The sequence below is a fragment of the Triticum urartu genome, chromosome 7, assembly GCF_003073215.2.
Source record: "Triticum urartu cultivar G1812 chromosome 7, Tu2.1, whole genome shotgun sequence".
NCBI classification, from domain to species: Eukaryota; Viridiplantae; Streptophyta; class Magnoliopsida; order Poales; family Poaceae; genus Triticum; species Triticum urartu.
This window is the reverse complement of record NC_053028.1, coordinates 407375599-407392131: the sequence shown is the minus strand read 5'-3', so window position 1 is coordinate 407392131 and position 16533 is coordinate 407375599. Positions and strand designations below refer to the sequence as shown.

Sequence of the window (16533 nt, the reverse complement as noted above, 5' to 3'; positions counted from 1 at the left end):
CGAGGATCAGGACGCTTAACTTGTTCCCACACATTGTTCAGCTCGAACTGTTGAAGCTTTTCTTGCATCGCTTGAATCCATTCAGGTTCCATGAAGGCTTCAGCAACTTTCTTGGGTTCAGATATGGAGACAAATGCAAAGTTCCCACAGAAATTTGCTAGCTGTGTTGCTCTTGAATGAGTGAGTGGACTAGGTGCATCGATGCTATCGATTATCTTGTCAATCTGCACTTCATTTGCAACACGAGGATGAACTAGACGAAGACTTTGCTCTTGCTGATCATTGTCTTCATCATCGGCATTGACTTTAGGCTGAGTAGTGTCTTCGGGTTGATTAGGTGCAGAAATGATGAGTTCTTCTTCAGTCTGAGCCTCTGAAGGTATGATTTCTCCAGTACCCATAAGCTTGATGGATTCACTTGGTGAGACTTCATCTAGCACATTTGGCAGGTGCTCTCTTTGCGAGCGCTTAGTCTCATCGAACCGCACATCCACAGTTTCAACCACTTTATAGTGAAAGAGGTTGAAGACTCTATAGGAGTGCGAATCCTTTCCATAGCCAAGCATAAAACCTTCATGTGCTTTCGGTGCAAATTTTGAAGTGTGATGCGGATCCTTAATCCAGCACCTAGCACCAAATATTCTAAAGTAGCTTACATTTGGCTTCTTACCAGTTAGTAGGTCATAGGATGTCTTCTTTAGAAGCTTGTGAAGATAAACGCGGTTGATGACGTGGCATGCAGTGTCAATGTCTTCAGGCCAGAACTTTCTTGGAGTCTTGTACTCATCAAGCATCATCCGTGCCATCTCAATGAGTGTTTTGTTCTTGCGCTCCACGATGCCATTCTGCTGAGGTGTGTATAGAGCCGAGAACTCATGTGTGATTCCCAATGTATCAAGATGAGTGTCGAGGCCGGTGTACTTGAATTTTGTGCCGTTGTCACTCCTGATGTGCTTGATCTTGATGCCATAGTTCATCATGGCACGATTGGCGAATCGTCTGAAGACATCCTGCACTTCAGTCTTATAGAGCATTATATGCACCCATGTATATCTTGAGTAATCATCAACAATAACGAAGCCATAGAGGCAAGCAGTGGTAGTGAGGGTAGAGTAGTGAGTAGGGCCAAATAAGTCCATGTGAAGCAGCTCGAAGGGACGGGAACTCGTCATGATTTTCTTTGAGGGATGCTTGGCCCTAGTCATCTTTCCAGCTTCGCAGGCACCACATAGATGATCCTTCTTGAACTTGACGCACTCGATGCCTACGACATGCTTCTTCTCTGCGAGAGTGTACAAGTTCCTCATGCCGGCATGCCCTAGCCTCCGATGCCAGAGCCATCACTCTGAAGCTTTTGCTAGAAGACATACGGCCAACTGTGGTCTTGCTAAGAAATCTACCATGTACAGATCATCTTTTCGAGTCCCTTCAAAGACTAGAGACTTGTTGGATTCCATAAGAGTAAGGAAATGATATTTTCCAAACATCACAATCATGTTCAGATCACAAAGCATTGAGACAGACATTAAGTCGAAACCAAGGGATTCAACAAGCATCACTTTATCCATGTGCTGATTCTTTGAGATTGCAACTCTACCTAGACCCAATACCTTGCTTTTACTAGTGTCAGCAAATGTGATGTGACTCTTGTCAGATGGATGTAGGGTTGAATCCATGAGAAGACTTTGATAACCAGTCATGTGGTTAGTGCATCCACTGTCCATAATCCATTCTGAAGCCTTTGGTGTCATACCCTACAATGCAGTTTGGGGGATAGGCTTCACCAAGGGTATTGTGAAGCATAAACATTTGATGAACAAGCGGATTATGAAAGTTCAGGTCTTGGTTAGGATAAATAGGATGTTCGTCAAGGAATCTTGGGACGAAATAAATAATAAGACCATTTGGACATTTTATCTTGCATCCCACAAGATGTTTTAGGTCCCCAGCACAAGCATTAGACGCCTTTGATTTCCGGCTGGAGACCTTTCCCTGCAAAAGAGGGTTGATTTTTCTTAACCACCCACATCTTCAGGGGTGGCTTAGAAGCAATGAGTCTAAGTGCAGCATCTGAGAACTTCGGCTTTGGAGCCCTAGCAAATAGCCTTGCAGGAGGTGAATAATACTCATAAGAATAAGCAGAATAGTTCTTGGTCTTATGAAAATAGCGGTTTGACAAAACACGCTCATATTCATAAGTCTGAGTATGGTTTCCCTGTAAAACATTTGCGTTAGGGTGACTCTGGTGAGTCCTCTGTCTGTATGAAGCCTTTGGACCATATGAAGCCTTTGGTCTGGGGTTTGTCTTCTTCCCTGGTGGTGTCATGATGACATTCACAGGAAGTTTCTCAAGACAACTTTTGGGCACCCAGATCTTCTTCAAAGGTGGTCCATTCCTGCAGTTAGTACCAATATACCTGGCAAACACTTCACCATTCTGATTCTTAAATAGTTTATAGTTTGCATCAAAGGATTCATCAATGATAATACGGTTAGCACAAGTGAATCCACATAAGGTAGATGGATCCACTGGAGGTTCCTTTGCAGCGACCCATGTGGTTTTTGGGTACTGCTCAGGCTTTGTGACGCCGCGAGACCGATGTGCCAGGTGTCTTCCAGTTATTCGCTGCTATTGCCAGGTCATTTGCTTGCGTGTTGCATTTCATCATGTCATCATGTGCATCGCATCATCATGTTTTCAAAACCTGCATCCGTCCGGGTTCCCCCAGTTCCCTCTGTTGTCCGTTCTGAGCCCAGACACACTTGCACGCGCCCGCGGCATGTCCGAAATATTATTTTATAAGTGGCCGGAAAATGTTCTCGGAATGGAATGAGAGTTGACGTGTGGTCTTATTATAGTGTAGATAGACCGCCTGTCAAGTTTCATCGCATTCGGAGTTCGTTTGATAGCCCAACCGTTAAACTATAGCGACATTATAGTCGGTCATACGTCGGACGTTTTCGGTCTCCAGAAACAGATGCCGGGCCCTCTCTCTCTCTTCTCCCCCTCGTAGTCTCGCCACAGCCCACCTAGTCCATCCTCCTTCCCCTCTTCGCTTCCGGAGTTGTCCGATGCGACTGCACGGTCTAAAACCCTCTCTGCACAGTGCATCGAATCCCTCACGTGCGCGTCCGAAATTGTCCCGGACCCAACCCGGGCTGTCGCTACCGTTGTGTCCGGATCATCCCCAAACATCTATAAAACATCTCTGTTTTGTTAATTGGACTCCCTCGCCTATTTTTCTTGACCACCCGATTTTGATCGGAGGGTCCAACCTCAATCCTATTTTCATATATATTAACCAACCACCTACCAAAACAGATCAACCCCTAACCCTAGGCTGTCCCATCCACTCCTCCCAAATCCCGAAGCCGCCGCCACCCGCTCTTCCTTGTTGTTCGGGAGTTTGTCCCATCGCCGCCAGATCCCTTCTCTATCGGGATCTTCTCTCGATCCACCCAAACCGTAGCCCTCCACCTCTCGATCTCTCCCTAGTCTGCACCAACCAATGCCTCCCCTGATCCCCTTGTCCACCTCCTGCAGCCATGAACGCCTGGGGTCCCAACAGCCCGAGCACCGGCCGGCAACCGAAGCTCCATCACCTACGACCAGGACCGACCTCTTCTACTCCCCTTCCTCCTTCTCGTTTCCTTCTCCTCCTCTCTCTCAACTCCCTCTCCGTCTCTATACCAGGTACGAACAGGAGAGCACCCGACTCCATGGATGGCCTCGAGTTCTTCCCCAACGCCAGCCGTCTCAACCACCTTGCGTCACCACCAGCAGTTTCCTCGCCGGAGACCCACCAGCAGGTCACCAGCATCGTGCCCCGCCATCTCCATCCTTGTGCGTCCAAGCCCGTGGCCGCCGCCTTGCCTCGTCGCCGGAGTCCCTCGCCCGCGCCAAGCTCCTGTCGCCATCGTTCCTGACGCCTTCAGCTCCGCCACTGGCCAAATCAAGCTGCCCCAGGGTCCCTCTGTCCCCTGCTACGTTCGATCCGGAGGATGCCGGCCGGAGCTGCCTGCGTTGGCCCGTCCCTGCCCGAGCCTCCCCTGCATCCTGTTCGCGCCTCCCGCACCCGAGGCCCGAGTTCCTCCTGCGATGCCCGCCGCCGGAGCTCCTCCTTGCCCGCGCCTGGAGGACGCCGAGCTGTCGACGCTCCTCCCCAACCCTCTGCATCACCTGGATCCGGCTGGGTCCATGCTTCCCTGCCGCCGGCGCCGCCAAGTCCCTGCATCGCCGCTGTTTTACCTGTCACTGCCTTTCTTCTTCAGAAACGAGCAGCAGTGACTCGCTCGTCCCGAGCGTTGACTGCCTTCTCTGCATCGAACCGGGCCGCCCCAACGAACGAGCTCCTCCTGCAAGGCCCAGCGCCGCCTCTACATCGCCATCGCCATGGGTCGCCGGATCCACAAGCCTCTCCGCAAACGGGCCGAAGCCCATGGGTGAGGCCGCCCCCGTGTGCCCTTATTTTTTTCATGTTGGGCCAGCCTGCCAGTTTCGGCCCGTTCGTTTTTTTCAGTTGGCAGCGAATTATTAATTTTCTCAGAGCATTGCATATTTAGAGAACGGCCCCTATTTTTTAACTGCTAATAACTTTTGAACCATGCATCCATTTAAAACATGTCATATATGTAACATGGCTAAAATTTCATCTATTGTAATAATTTGCAACTTTCATCTATGTTTAAAATGTTTAAACTGTTGTTTGCTTGTTTTTGCATAAATGCCATGCTAAAATGATTTAATTCATAACTAAATAACCGTAGCTCCAAATTTAATAAACTTTATATGTAAATGGGGTAGAAAAATGCCTAGATTATCATGGTGGCTTTACTTTGCATGTCTAATAACTCTAAAATTGTGTTTAGGGCAAAACAGTACCAAACCTAATATATGCATATAAGGAGTTTCCGGACTTGTGGTTTGTTGTTCCGGCCTCATTTAAACTTGCCTAGATAGGTAGTTTTCTTTTGCTTCACCCTCTTGCCATGTTTAACAACATTTAATATTGTTGGGTACATAAACGAGATCGAACTAAATAATGGATGTGGTGTTCAGTCATGCATATTTAAACCGGACATGCATCATACTTGTTTGCGCATCGTGCCATGTTGTTGTAGTGGTTGTTTACTATGTTGTTTGCTTTCTTTCCGGTGTACTTCGTCTCGGTAATCCAGTAACATCGTGTTGTGAGGATTCGTTCGACAACGTCCGTTTGTCTTCTTCATGGACTCGTTCTTCTTCCTTGCGGGATTTCAGGCAAGATGACCATACCCGTCCGTTTGTCTTCTTCATGGACTCGTTCTTCTTCCTTGCGGGATTTCAGGCAAGATGACCATACCCTCGAAATCACTTCTATCTTTGCTTGCTAGTTGCTCGCTCTTTTGCTATGCCTATGCTACGATACCTACCACTTGCTTATCATGCCTCCCATATTGTTGAACTAAGCCTCTAACCCACCTTGTCCTAGCAAACCGTTGTTTGGCTATGTTACCGCTTTGCTCAGCCCCTCTTATAGCGTTGTTAGTTGCAGGTGAAGATTGAAGTTTGTTCCTTGTTGGAACATGGAGATACCGTTCCTTGTTGGAACATGTTTACTTGTTGGGATATCACAATATCTCTTATTTAATTAATGCATCTATATACTTGGTAAATGGTGGAAGGATCGGCCTTATGCCTGGTGTTTTGTTCCACTCTTGCTACCCTAGTTTCGTCATATCGGTGTTATGTTCCCGGATTTTGCGTCCCTTACGCGGTTGGGCTATAATGGGAACCCCTTGGCAGTTCGCCTTGAGTAAAACTCCTCCAGCAATGCCCAACATTGGTTTTACCATTTGCCACCTAGCCTTTTCTTTTCCCTTGGGAGTCGCGCTCCTGAGGGTCATCATTATTTACACCCCACCCCCCGGGCCAGTGCTCCTCTGAGTGTTGGTCCAACCTGTCAGCTGCCGGTGACCACCAGGGGCAACTCTGGGCTGGCCTACCCATACCTAGGACAATCTGAGTGTGCCCTGAGAAAGAGATGTGTGCAGCTCCTATCAGGATTTGTCGGCACATTCGGGCGGTGTTGCTGGTTTAGTTTTACCCTGTCGAAATGTCTTGTTGTACCGGGATACCGAGTCTGATCGGAACGTCTCGGGAGGAGGTCTATTCCTTCGTTGACCCTGAGAGCTTGTCATGGGCTAAGTTGGGACACCCCTGCAGGGATTTGAACTTTCGAAAGCCGTGCCCGCGGTTATGGGCAGATGGGAATTTGTTAATGTCCGGTTGTAGAAAACCTGAAGTTGACCTTAATTAAAATGTATCAACCGCGTGTGTAACCGTGATGGTCTCTTTCCGGTGGTGTCCGGGAAGTGGACACGGTGTTGGAGTTATGCTTGACGTAGGTTGTTCTAGGATCACTTCTTGATCTTACTTTTATCGACCGTGCTTTGCCTTCTCTTCTCGCTCTCATTTGCGTATGTTAGCCACCATATATGCTAGTCGCTTGCTGCAGCTCCACCTCATACATTTACCTTACCCATAGGCTTAAATAGTCTTGATCGCGAGGGTGCGAGATTGCTGAGTCCCTGTGGCTCACAGATACTTCCAAAACCAGCTTGCAGGTGCCGATGAGTCCATGCAGATGACGCAACCAAGCTCAGGAGGAGCTCGATGAAGATCTTGTCCTTTGTGTTGTTCCGTTCTAGTTGATCAGTAGTGGAGCCCACTTGGGGTCGATCGGGGACCTTTGTCGCTTTTGGGGTTCTTCTTTTATTTTGGTTCCGTAGTCGGACCTTGATTGTATTTGGATGATGTAATGCTTTATTCATGTATTTGTGTGAAGTGGCAATTGTAAACCAACTATGTATCTCTTTCCCTTATGTATTACATGGGTTGTGTGAAGATTACCTCACTTGCGACTTTGCTTTCAATGCGGTTATGCCTCTAAGTCATGCTTCGACACGTGGGAGATATAGCCGCATCGAGGGCGGTACAAGTTGGTATCAGAGCCTTCCCCGACCTTAGGAGCCCCCACTGATTGATCGTTTTTAGTAGCCGAGTTGTGTATAGAAAAATGTTTTGAGTCATTTAGGAATTATATATCGGAGGGTTTAGGTATTCTTTTTACTTCCCAGTCTCCTCATCGCTCTGGTAAGGCATCCTGACGTAGAGTTTTGACTCTTCTCTTCTCAAATTTCACTAAATTTTTTTTAGGATCACGCGGGTATCTTGGAATCGTTCCGATGGTTTTGTGACGAGAACATTGTCTTGGTGCCTCCTGTCAGGGGTTTTGTGGAAGTGTCCTGGGGAATTGAGCTCTGAGGTGTTGTCGTCATAATTTTATCGTTGCAGTTCTGGAATACCTGAGTTTAGTACACCGACATTGAAAATCTCTTTTATGCAGTTCGTTGGTGAGATAACCTCGACGCCACCCAGTACTGGGGCAGGAGTTCGGGAGTATCGCCATAACTTGTATAACGGATGCTTTTCGAAGGTTGAGGTAGATGGTTTCCGAAGTTTTCTTGGTTATGTGTTGAAGGATGGATACAGCTGGATGTAGGATTTGCTAGATTTGGGTGAGATATTATGCTTCCCCTGTATCCCCAACACCTGATTGCATAACCGGAAAGGTTCGGGAGTTTCATAAGTGGGAATTCAAGTAGATCTTAGGATATCTTTCCGACAGATGTATGATATGAAATTGGGGTTCGACGTCTAGTGGTCCGCCTATTCACGGTTGGTTTTACAGTGGTCTCGTTGTGTCTTAAAGAGTCCTTGGCTATGCCGACTCGGGGACGCTTCGTATGTCATGTGCACTGCCTTGCACATGATGGTGTTGTACGATCGAGCCCGTGTAGGCCCCACCACGAAAACTTCGGACGAAATCTCTATCATATGTTTGTTCCGGCTTATTCCGCAAGCCAATCCTTGTTTTGTTTTGAGTTGTGGTATTCGAGTTGCTTCGAAGTCAAATGTTGATTCCATACCTTTTCCAAGTGGTGTTCTCATATTCCTATGTGAATACTAATCCTTCTCGATCATCGAGTTTGTCATTTCAATTTCTTTTAACCGGTGTGTTTTCTCCTCAAGCGAATCCGTTCTTTTTCAACGTCCGCAAGATCAATTATCAGTTCTTCTCAACGGTGTTCGTTCCATCCATCCCAAATTGTCTTTGTTTTCCCGCCCACCCACCCATTTTTCTTCAAGGATTCAGATTTCTTGATCAAGTGGCCATCTTATTCATATGAAGTCTCTCCATTCCTTTTTACGTCAATGTTCTTATCCGTTGTTTCTCAGGAAGATGCCAACGGAGCTTCAAGTTCGTCACCCTTCACTCATTTTTCTTCTCGGTGGTTTAAATTCAAGCGTTATTGATCATATCTTTCTCCTCGTTTCAAATACCTTCTCATGCCGGTGCACCTCATATTCATTCACTTCTCGCTATTTAATTGTTCCGGAGTGCTCAAGATATCTCGAAGATTCATGTTTCCACTCTGCATTCATTCAAGATCTTTCGAGGTGGTTATCTCATTCAAGCCATTTAAATTCAACTGGTGCATTCTCTCTTTTAAATCGTTCAACGGTGTTTCTTTTGAGTGGGCCCTAACCCACAGGTCTTTTCCCAGGATCTTACCTGACTCTTCTATTTTCTCGGAGGTATTCTCAAATTCTTTTCGAAGTTTGATGTAAGAATGATTTACCATCAGTCAAATGTCTTTCTCCAAGATCTTTCAAAATTCTTTTCATCGTTGGCTCAACCTTTCCATTCGTCATTTCGGAGTGTCTAAATAATTCAGGGTGGTGTTTCTCGTCGTAATTCTCAGATTTTGGAGACCGAAGAAGATTTTCTCTCAATCTTGCTCCATTCTCTTCAAGATTCGTGATTCTAGCTTGTTGCCATCCTCTCGTAATTGTTTTGATCGTGACAATTCTTTTCACCTATCCGGAGTAATTCAAGAGTCTTCTCAGTTTGTTATCCGGAGTCCATCTATTCAGGTTTATTCATTCTCAGCTGTCAGTTATCATTCTCCTATCTTGCCGGTGCATCAATCAAATATCCTCTAATCAGTTCTTGATCTCTTCGTTCTCATGCATCTAGTTTGTCTCAAGCACCTTCGTTCATTTGCTAATTCTTACCGGTGATTCACCCCTACTTCGTTCATTTTTAATTCTTACGGTGGTTCGTTCAAGAGTTTTCTTCCTTCGTGTATCATATGTATGCATTCGTGCTTTTCAAATTCTACCGTTGGATCGTTGAAGACTTTCTCAAGTTTGCGTCATATCTATTTTAATCTTTCTACGAGAATAAGTGGTATGCCAAATCCGTTGCTTGTCATCAATTTAAATTGGTGAAGGATACGCATAACATAATTCTTACTCTTGTTTCATCCTTATGTTAATCTTTTCTTCCGGAGTTTGTTCATGATGATTAAATTCTTGGGTTCAAGTGCTCATCCTTCTTTCCCGGAGTTCCAAGCTCTAATTATCACGGAGATCCATCTAAATCATTGCAAGGATTCACCTTGTGTTTTCAATTTCTCTTTCTTGCTATTCTTTTCTTACCGGAGTTTCTTCATGGAGGCTATACATGATGGTTCATCAAGGATTTAATTTCCTTCTCGCAGTGTTCTTTAAGATTCTTTTCAAAGGAGCTCAAGCATTCTTCATCTTGCATTCCAAAGTGCAATTCTTTCTACCGTATCATTTCAGGTGGTTTTATGTCATTCTTCATAATTTGAGTTCATGTTTCATGATTCACATGTTGTTAAGAATGGGGTATTTTAAATCCATCAACCTCTTCGTTGGAGTTATCTTGTGTCATATTTCACCTAAAGCCTTCCCTAAGGATTGTTGCTATCTATGGTGCTTATAAATGATCCAAATTCTCCATTTATCCTTTTCGGTGCGATATAGTTTCTCGTCTCCTTGTTGATATCAATCCAATTCTTCTTCCCGTGAGTGGCAGGTTGACACCTCATAATTTGAGATGTATTCCATAAGACCATATCAAGCTTATTCTTTTCGTTGTTGGTGTTCCAACAACTCCGTTCGACCCTTCTCCTAAGGATACCTTTTCAAGCTCTTTTGTAGGAGAAGTTGGCATTTTCTTCTACATTCTTCTGTCTCAATTATCTTTATTCTATTCTTTCTCCCGGAGGTCTAGTGATGTTGCTCTTTTCACTCCTCATATCGGTTTGTCAAGATCATGTTCTTTCTTTTGCTTATCCATTCAACCGGAGTGTCGTGTCCTTCATTCAAGTTCTCTCACCTTATCAAGTTTTGCCTACCTTCTCAAACCAGAGTGCTGTCTGAAATCTTTCTTACCTCTTGTGCCATTCTTTCAATAGTTCCGGAGGCAGTATGTTGTGATTTCATCAAGTATCTTCTCATCTTACCAAGTTCTTATTCAATTCCTTTTCTTTTTAGTCGGAATGCTGCCCAAATTATATCATTCTTAATCCTTTTCTATCTTGTTTTAACCGGAGTGGTTTCAATATTTATCTTGCCCTTCAACCTCAAGGTTTTTCACAATGTTCTTTGTTCCTCTTTTCTAAAGGAGTGTTTTCGACCTTATTCACCTTTGTTGTGTTCTTTCTCGAATTTGTTCAATCTCGCAAGGTTCCTTGGGTTCACTCGTTTGTCAAAGAAGCAACTTAGTTTTACCTCTTCTCTTTCTCTTCCGTTGTCCCTCCGGTGCCATTCTAGATCTCGGGACGAGATCCTCTCGTAGTGCTGGAGTGTTGTGACACCCCGAGACCGATGTGCCAGGTGTCTTCCAGTTATTCGCTGTTGTTGCCAGGTCATTTGCTTGTGTGTTGCATTTCATCATGTCATCATGTGCATCGCATCATCATGTTTTCAAAACCTGCATCCGTCCGGGTTCCCCCAGTTCCCTCTGTTATCCGTTCTGAGCCCAGACACACTTGCACGCGCCCGCGGCATGTCCGAAATATTATTTTATAAGTGGCCGGAAAATGTTCTCGGAATGGAATGAGAGTTGACGTGTGGTCTTATTATAGTGTAGATAGACCGCCTGTCAAATTTCATCGCATTCGGAGTTCGTTTGATAGCCCAACTGTTAAACTATAGCGACATTATAGTCGGTCACACGTCGGACGTTTTCGGTCTCCGGAAACAGATGCCGGGCCCTCTCTCTCTCTCTTCTCCCCCTCGCAGTCTCGCCACAGCCCACCTAGTCCATCCTCCTTCCCCTCTTCGCTTCCGGAGTTGTCCGATGCGACCGCACGGTCTAAAACCCTCTCTGCACAGTGCATCGAACCCCTCACGTGCGCGTCCGAAATTGTCCCGGACCGACCCGGGCTGTCTCTACCGTTGTGTCCGGATCATCCCAAACATCTATAAAACATCTCTGTTTTGTTAATTGGACTCCCTCGCCTATTTTTCTTGACCACCCGATTTCAATCGGAGGGTCCAACCTCAATCCTATTTTCATATATATAAACCAACCACCTACCAAAACAGATCAACCCCTAACCCTAGGCTGTCCCATCCACTCGTCCCCAATCCCGAAGCCGCCGCCACCCGCTCTTCCTTGTTGTTCGGGAGTTTGTCCCATCGCCGCCAGATCCCTTCTCTATCGGGATCTTCTCTCGATCCACCCAAACCGTAGCCCTCCACCTCTCGAGCTCTCCCTAGTCTGCACCAACCAGCGCCTCCCCTGATCCCCTTGTCCACCTCCTCCAGCCATGAACGCCTGGGGGCCCAACAGCCCGAGCACCAGCCGGCAACCGAAGCTCCATCACCTACGACCAGGACCGACCTCTTCTGCTCCCCTTCCTCCTTCTCGTTTCCTTCTCCTCCTCTCTCTCAACTCCCTCTCCGTCTCTATACCAGGTACGAACAGGAGAGCACCCGACTCCATGGATGGCCTCGAGTTCTTCCCCAACGCCAGCCGTCTCAACCACCTCGCGTCACCACCGGCAGTTTCCTCACCGGAGACCCACCAGCAGGTCACCAGCATTGTGCCCCGCCATCTCCAGCCTCGTGCGTCCAAGCCCGTGGCCGCCGCCTTGCCTCGTCGCCGGAGTCCCTCGCCCGCGCCAAGCTCCTGTCGCCATCGTTCCCGGCGCCTTTAGCTCCGCCACTGGCCAAATCGAGCTGCCCCAGGGTCCCTCTGTCCCCTACTACATTCGATCCGGAGGATCCCGGCCGGAGCTGCCTGCGTTGGCCTGTCCCTGCCCGAGCCTCCCCTGCATCCTGTTCGCGCCTCCCGCACCTGAGGCCTGAGTTCCTCCTGCGATGCCCGCCGCCGGAGCTCCTCCTTGCCCGCGCCTGGAGGACGCCGAGCTGTCGACGCTCCTCCCCAACCCTCTGCATCGCCTGGATCCGGCTGGGTCCATGCTTCCCTGCCGCCGGCGCCGCCAAGTCCCTGCATCGCCGCTGTTTTACCTGTCACTGCCTTTCTTCTTCAGAAACGAGCAGCAGTGACTCGCTCGTCCCGAGCGTTGACTGCCTTCTCTGCATCGAACCGGGCCGCCCCAACGACCGAGCTCCTCCTGCAAGGCCCAGCGCCGCCTCTACATCGCCATCGCCATGGGTCGCCGGATCCACAAGCCTCTCCGCAAACGGGCCGAAGCCCATGGGTGAGGCCGCCCCCATGCGCCCTTATTTTTTTCATGTTGGGCCAGCCTGCCAGTTTCGGCCCGTTCGTTTTTTTTCAGTTGGCAGCAAATTATTAATTTTCTCAGAGCATGCATATTTAGAGAACGGCCCCTATTTTTTAACTGCTAATAACTTTTGAACCATGCATCCATTTAAAACATGTCATATATGTAACATGGCTAAAATTTCATCTAGTGTAGTAATTTGCAACTTTCATCTATGTTTAAAATGTTTAAACTGTTGTTTGCTTGTTTTTGCATAAATGCCATGCTAAAATGATTTAATTCATAACTAAATAACCGTAGCTCCAAATTTAATAAACTTTATATGTAAATGGGGTAGAAAAATTCCTAGATTATCATGGTGGCTTTACTTTGCATGTTTAATAACTCTAAAATTGTGTTTAGGGCAGAACAGTACCAAACCTAATATATGCATATAAGGAGTTTCCGGACTTGTGGTTTGTTGTTCCGGCCTCATTTAAACTTGCCTAGATAGGTAGTTTTCTTTTGCTTCACCCTCTTGCCATGTTTAACAACATTTAATATTGTTGGGTACATAAACGAGATCGAACTAAATAATGGATGTGGTGTTCCGTTAATATGCAACCCGTTGCATATTGAGCTCCACTTAATTTGTAGTTTTGGTTGTTGCACTTTGCCTTGTCATGCATATTTAAACCGGACATGCATCATACTTGTTTGCGCATCGTGCCATGTTGTTGTAGTGGTTGTTTACTATGTTGTTTGCTTTCTTTCCGGTGTACTTCGTCTCGGTAATCCGGTAACGTCGTGTTGTGAGGATTCATTTGACAACGTCCGTTTGTCTTCTTCATGGACTCGTTCTTCTTCCTTGCGGGATTTCAGGCAAGATGACCATACCCTCGAAATCACTTCTATCTTTGCTTGCTAGTTGCTCGCTCTTTTGCTATGCCTATGCTACGATACCTACCACTTGCTTATCATGCCTCCCATATTGTTGAACCAAGCCTCTAACCCACCTTGTCCTAGCAAACCGTTGTTTGGCTATGTTACCGCTTTGCTCAGCCCCTCTTATAGCGTTGTTAGTTGCAGGTGAAGATTGAAGTTTGTTCCTTGTTGGAACATGGAGATACCTTTCCTTGTTGGAACATGTTTACTTGTTGGGATATCACAATATCTCTTATTTAATTAATGCATCTATATACTTGGTAAAGGGTGGAAGGCTCGGCCTTATGCCTGGTGTTTTGTTCCACTCTTGCTGCCCTAGTTTCCGTCATATCGATGTTATGTTCCCGGATTTTGCGTCCCTTGCGCGGTTGGGCTATAATGGGAACCCCTTGGCAGTTCGCCTTGAGTAAAACTCCTCCAGCAATGCCCAACATTGGTTTTACCATTTGCCACCTAGCCTTTTCTTTTCCCTTGGGATTCGCGCTCCTGAGGGTCATCATTATTTACCCCCCCCCCCGGGCTAGTGCTCCTCTGAGTGTTGGTCCAACCTGTCAGCTGCCGGTGACCACTAGGGGCAACTCTGCGCTGGCCTACCCGTACCTAGGACAATCTGAGTGTGCCCTGAGAAAGAGATATGTGCAGCTCCTATCGGGATTTGTCGGCACATTTGGGCGGTGTTGCTGGTTTAGTTTTACCCTGTCAAAATGTCTTGTTGTACCGGGATACCGAGTCTGATCGGAACGTCTCGGGAGGAGGTATATTCCTTCGTTGATCGTGAGAGCTTGTCATGGGCTAAGTTGGGACACCCCTGCAGGGATTTGAACTTTCGAAAGCCATGCCCACGGTTATGGGCAGATGGGAATTTGTTAATGTCCGGTTGTAGAAAACCTGAAGTTGACCTTAATTAAAATGTATCAACCGCGTGTGTAACCGTGATGGTCTCTTTCCGGCGGTGTCCGGGAAGTGGACACGGTGTTGGAGTTATGCTTGACGTAGGTTGTTCTAGGATCACTTCTTGATCTTACTTTTATCGACCGTGCTTTGCCTTCTCTTCTCGCTCTCATTTGCGTATGTTAGCCACCATATATGCTAGTCGCTTGCTGCAGCTCCACCTCATACCTTTACCTTACCCATAGGCTTAAATAGTCTTGATCGCGAGGGTGCGAGATTGCTGAGTCCCTGTGGCTCACAGATACTTCCAAAACCAGCTTGCAGGTGCCGATGAGTCCGTGCAGATGACGCAACCAAGCTCAGGAGGAGCTCGATGAAGATCTTGTCCTTTGTGTTGTTCCGTTCTAGTTGATCAGTAGTGGAGCCCAGTTGGGGTCAATCGGGGACCTTTGTCACTTTTGGGGTTCTTCTTTTATTTTGGTTCCGTAGTCGGACCTTGATTGTATTTGGATGATGTAATGCGTTATTCATGTATTTGTGTGAAGTGGCGGTTGTAAACCAACTATGTATCTCTTTCCCTTATGTATTACATGGGTTGTGTGAAGATTACCTCACTTGCGACTTTGCTTTCAATGCGGTTATGCCTCTAAGTCGTGCTTCGACACGTGGGAGATATAGCCGCATCGAGGGCGTTACAGGCTTCCAGTATGAACCATCAACATTCATTTTCCTCTCGAACCCAACACCCTCTTTACTAGGGTTTCGGTTTAGAATCGGTTTCTTGAGGACATCACACTGTGACTGATGCCCTTTGAGACTTTCGTACATCCCTGTTTCAAGCAATGTCTTCAACCTGTCATTCTCATCAACAATAGTAGTGGTATCTTCAGAAGAGGGGTTAGTTTCCACATCAGTAGGTGAAGACATAGCAACAGTAGCAGCAGTAGAGCATCCAACAATAGAGACGGCATTATCACGCTCAAGAAATTTTAAACATGGTGGATCAAAGTCTTCATGAGCGGAACTGATCTGTTGAGTGCGGAGTGACTCGTTCTCCTTTTGAAGATCTTCATGAGCCGATCTTAAGTTCTCAAGATCTTGCTTCCTTTGATGATAATCATAGGAGAGCTTTTCATGAGTGGTTGAGAGTGTTTCATGACGACTTTCAAGTTCTTCATACTTAATGTGAAGATTTTTAATGTCTTCAATTAAGGACTGAGTTCGAGTCATTTCTGCGTCCAACAGGTCATCACTTTTGTCTAGCAACTTTTGAATATGCTCCATGGCATTTTGTTGTTCTATTGCAATTTTAGCAAGTGTTTTGTAGCTAGATTTAGATTCACATTCAGAGTCGTCTTCACTTGATGTTTGAAAGTAAGCATCGTGTGAGTTTACCTTGGCACCGCGTGCCATGAAGTAGTAGGTGGGAGCAGAGTCATCCTCACCATCAGCATCATTGGTGACAAGGCCATTGTCTTCAGTGTTGAAGATGGACTTGGCGACATATGCTGAAGCTAGAGCCAGGCTTGCCATGCCTGAGTTAGCCTCCTCCTCAGACTCCACCTCCGCCTCCTCGGAAGCAGACTCCTCCTCTGAATCCATCTCATTGCCAACAAACGCACGAGCCTTGCTTGATGAGCTCTTCTTGTGTGATGAAGACTTAGATGAAGATTTTGATGAAGACTTTGAGGATTTCTTCTTCTTCTTGTCATCTGAATCATATTCTTTGTTCTTCTTCTTCTTGGTTTCTTGCACTTGTGGCATGTTCTCTTCTTGTAGTCACGAGAGGAAGCTTCATCATTTCTTGAGCTGGATCTTGAAGACCTTCTGAAGCCCTTTTTCTTGGCGAGCTCCTTTCCAATGTCTTCAGGATCCTTAGAACTGCAGTCAGATTCTTCTTCAGAAGAGGAAACAACTTTTGCCTTCAAAGCGCGAGTTTGACCATAGTTGGGACCATAGATATCTCTTTTCTCAGATAACTGGAACTCATGTGTGTTAGCCTCTCAAGTATGTCAGACGAATCAAGAGTCTTGAAGTCAGGGCGTTCTTGAATCATCACGGACGGGGTGTCAAATGAGTTGTCAAGTGATCGCAGGATCTTCTTGA

The 16533-nt window shown here is 46.5% G+C and overlaps 1 protein-coding gene across 1 annotated transcript; it reads left to right on the top strand.

Moving 5' to 3' along the window:
• Positions 1-3720: 3720 nt before the first annotated feature.
• LOC125518886 (vegetative cell wall protein gp1-like) lies at positions 3721-14800 on the top strand. The gene is made up of 3 exons (XM_048683773.1): positions 3721-3810; positions 11616-12588; positions 14745-14800. Exons 1-3 carry the CDS (start codon positions 3721-3723, stop codon positions 14759-14761), a joined length of 1080 nt encoding a protein of 359 aa, XP_048539730.1. The 3' UTR covers positions 14762-14800.
• Positions 14801-16533: the final 1733 nt, after the last annotated feature.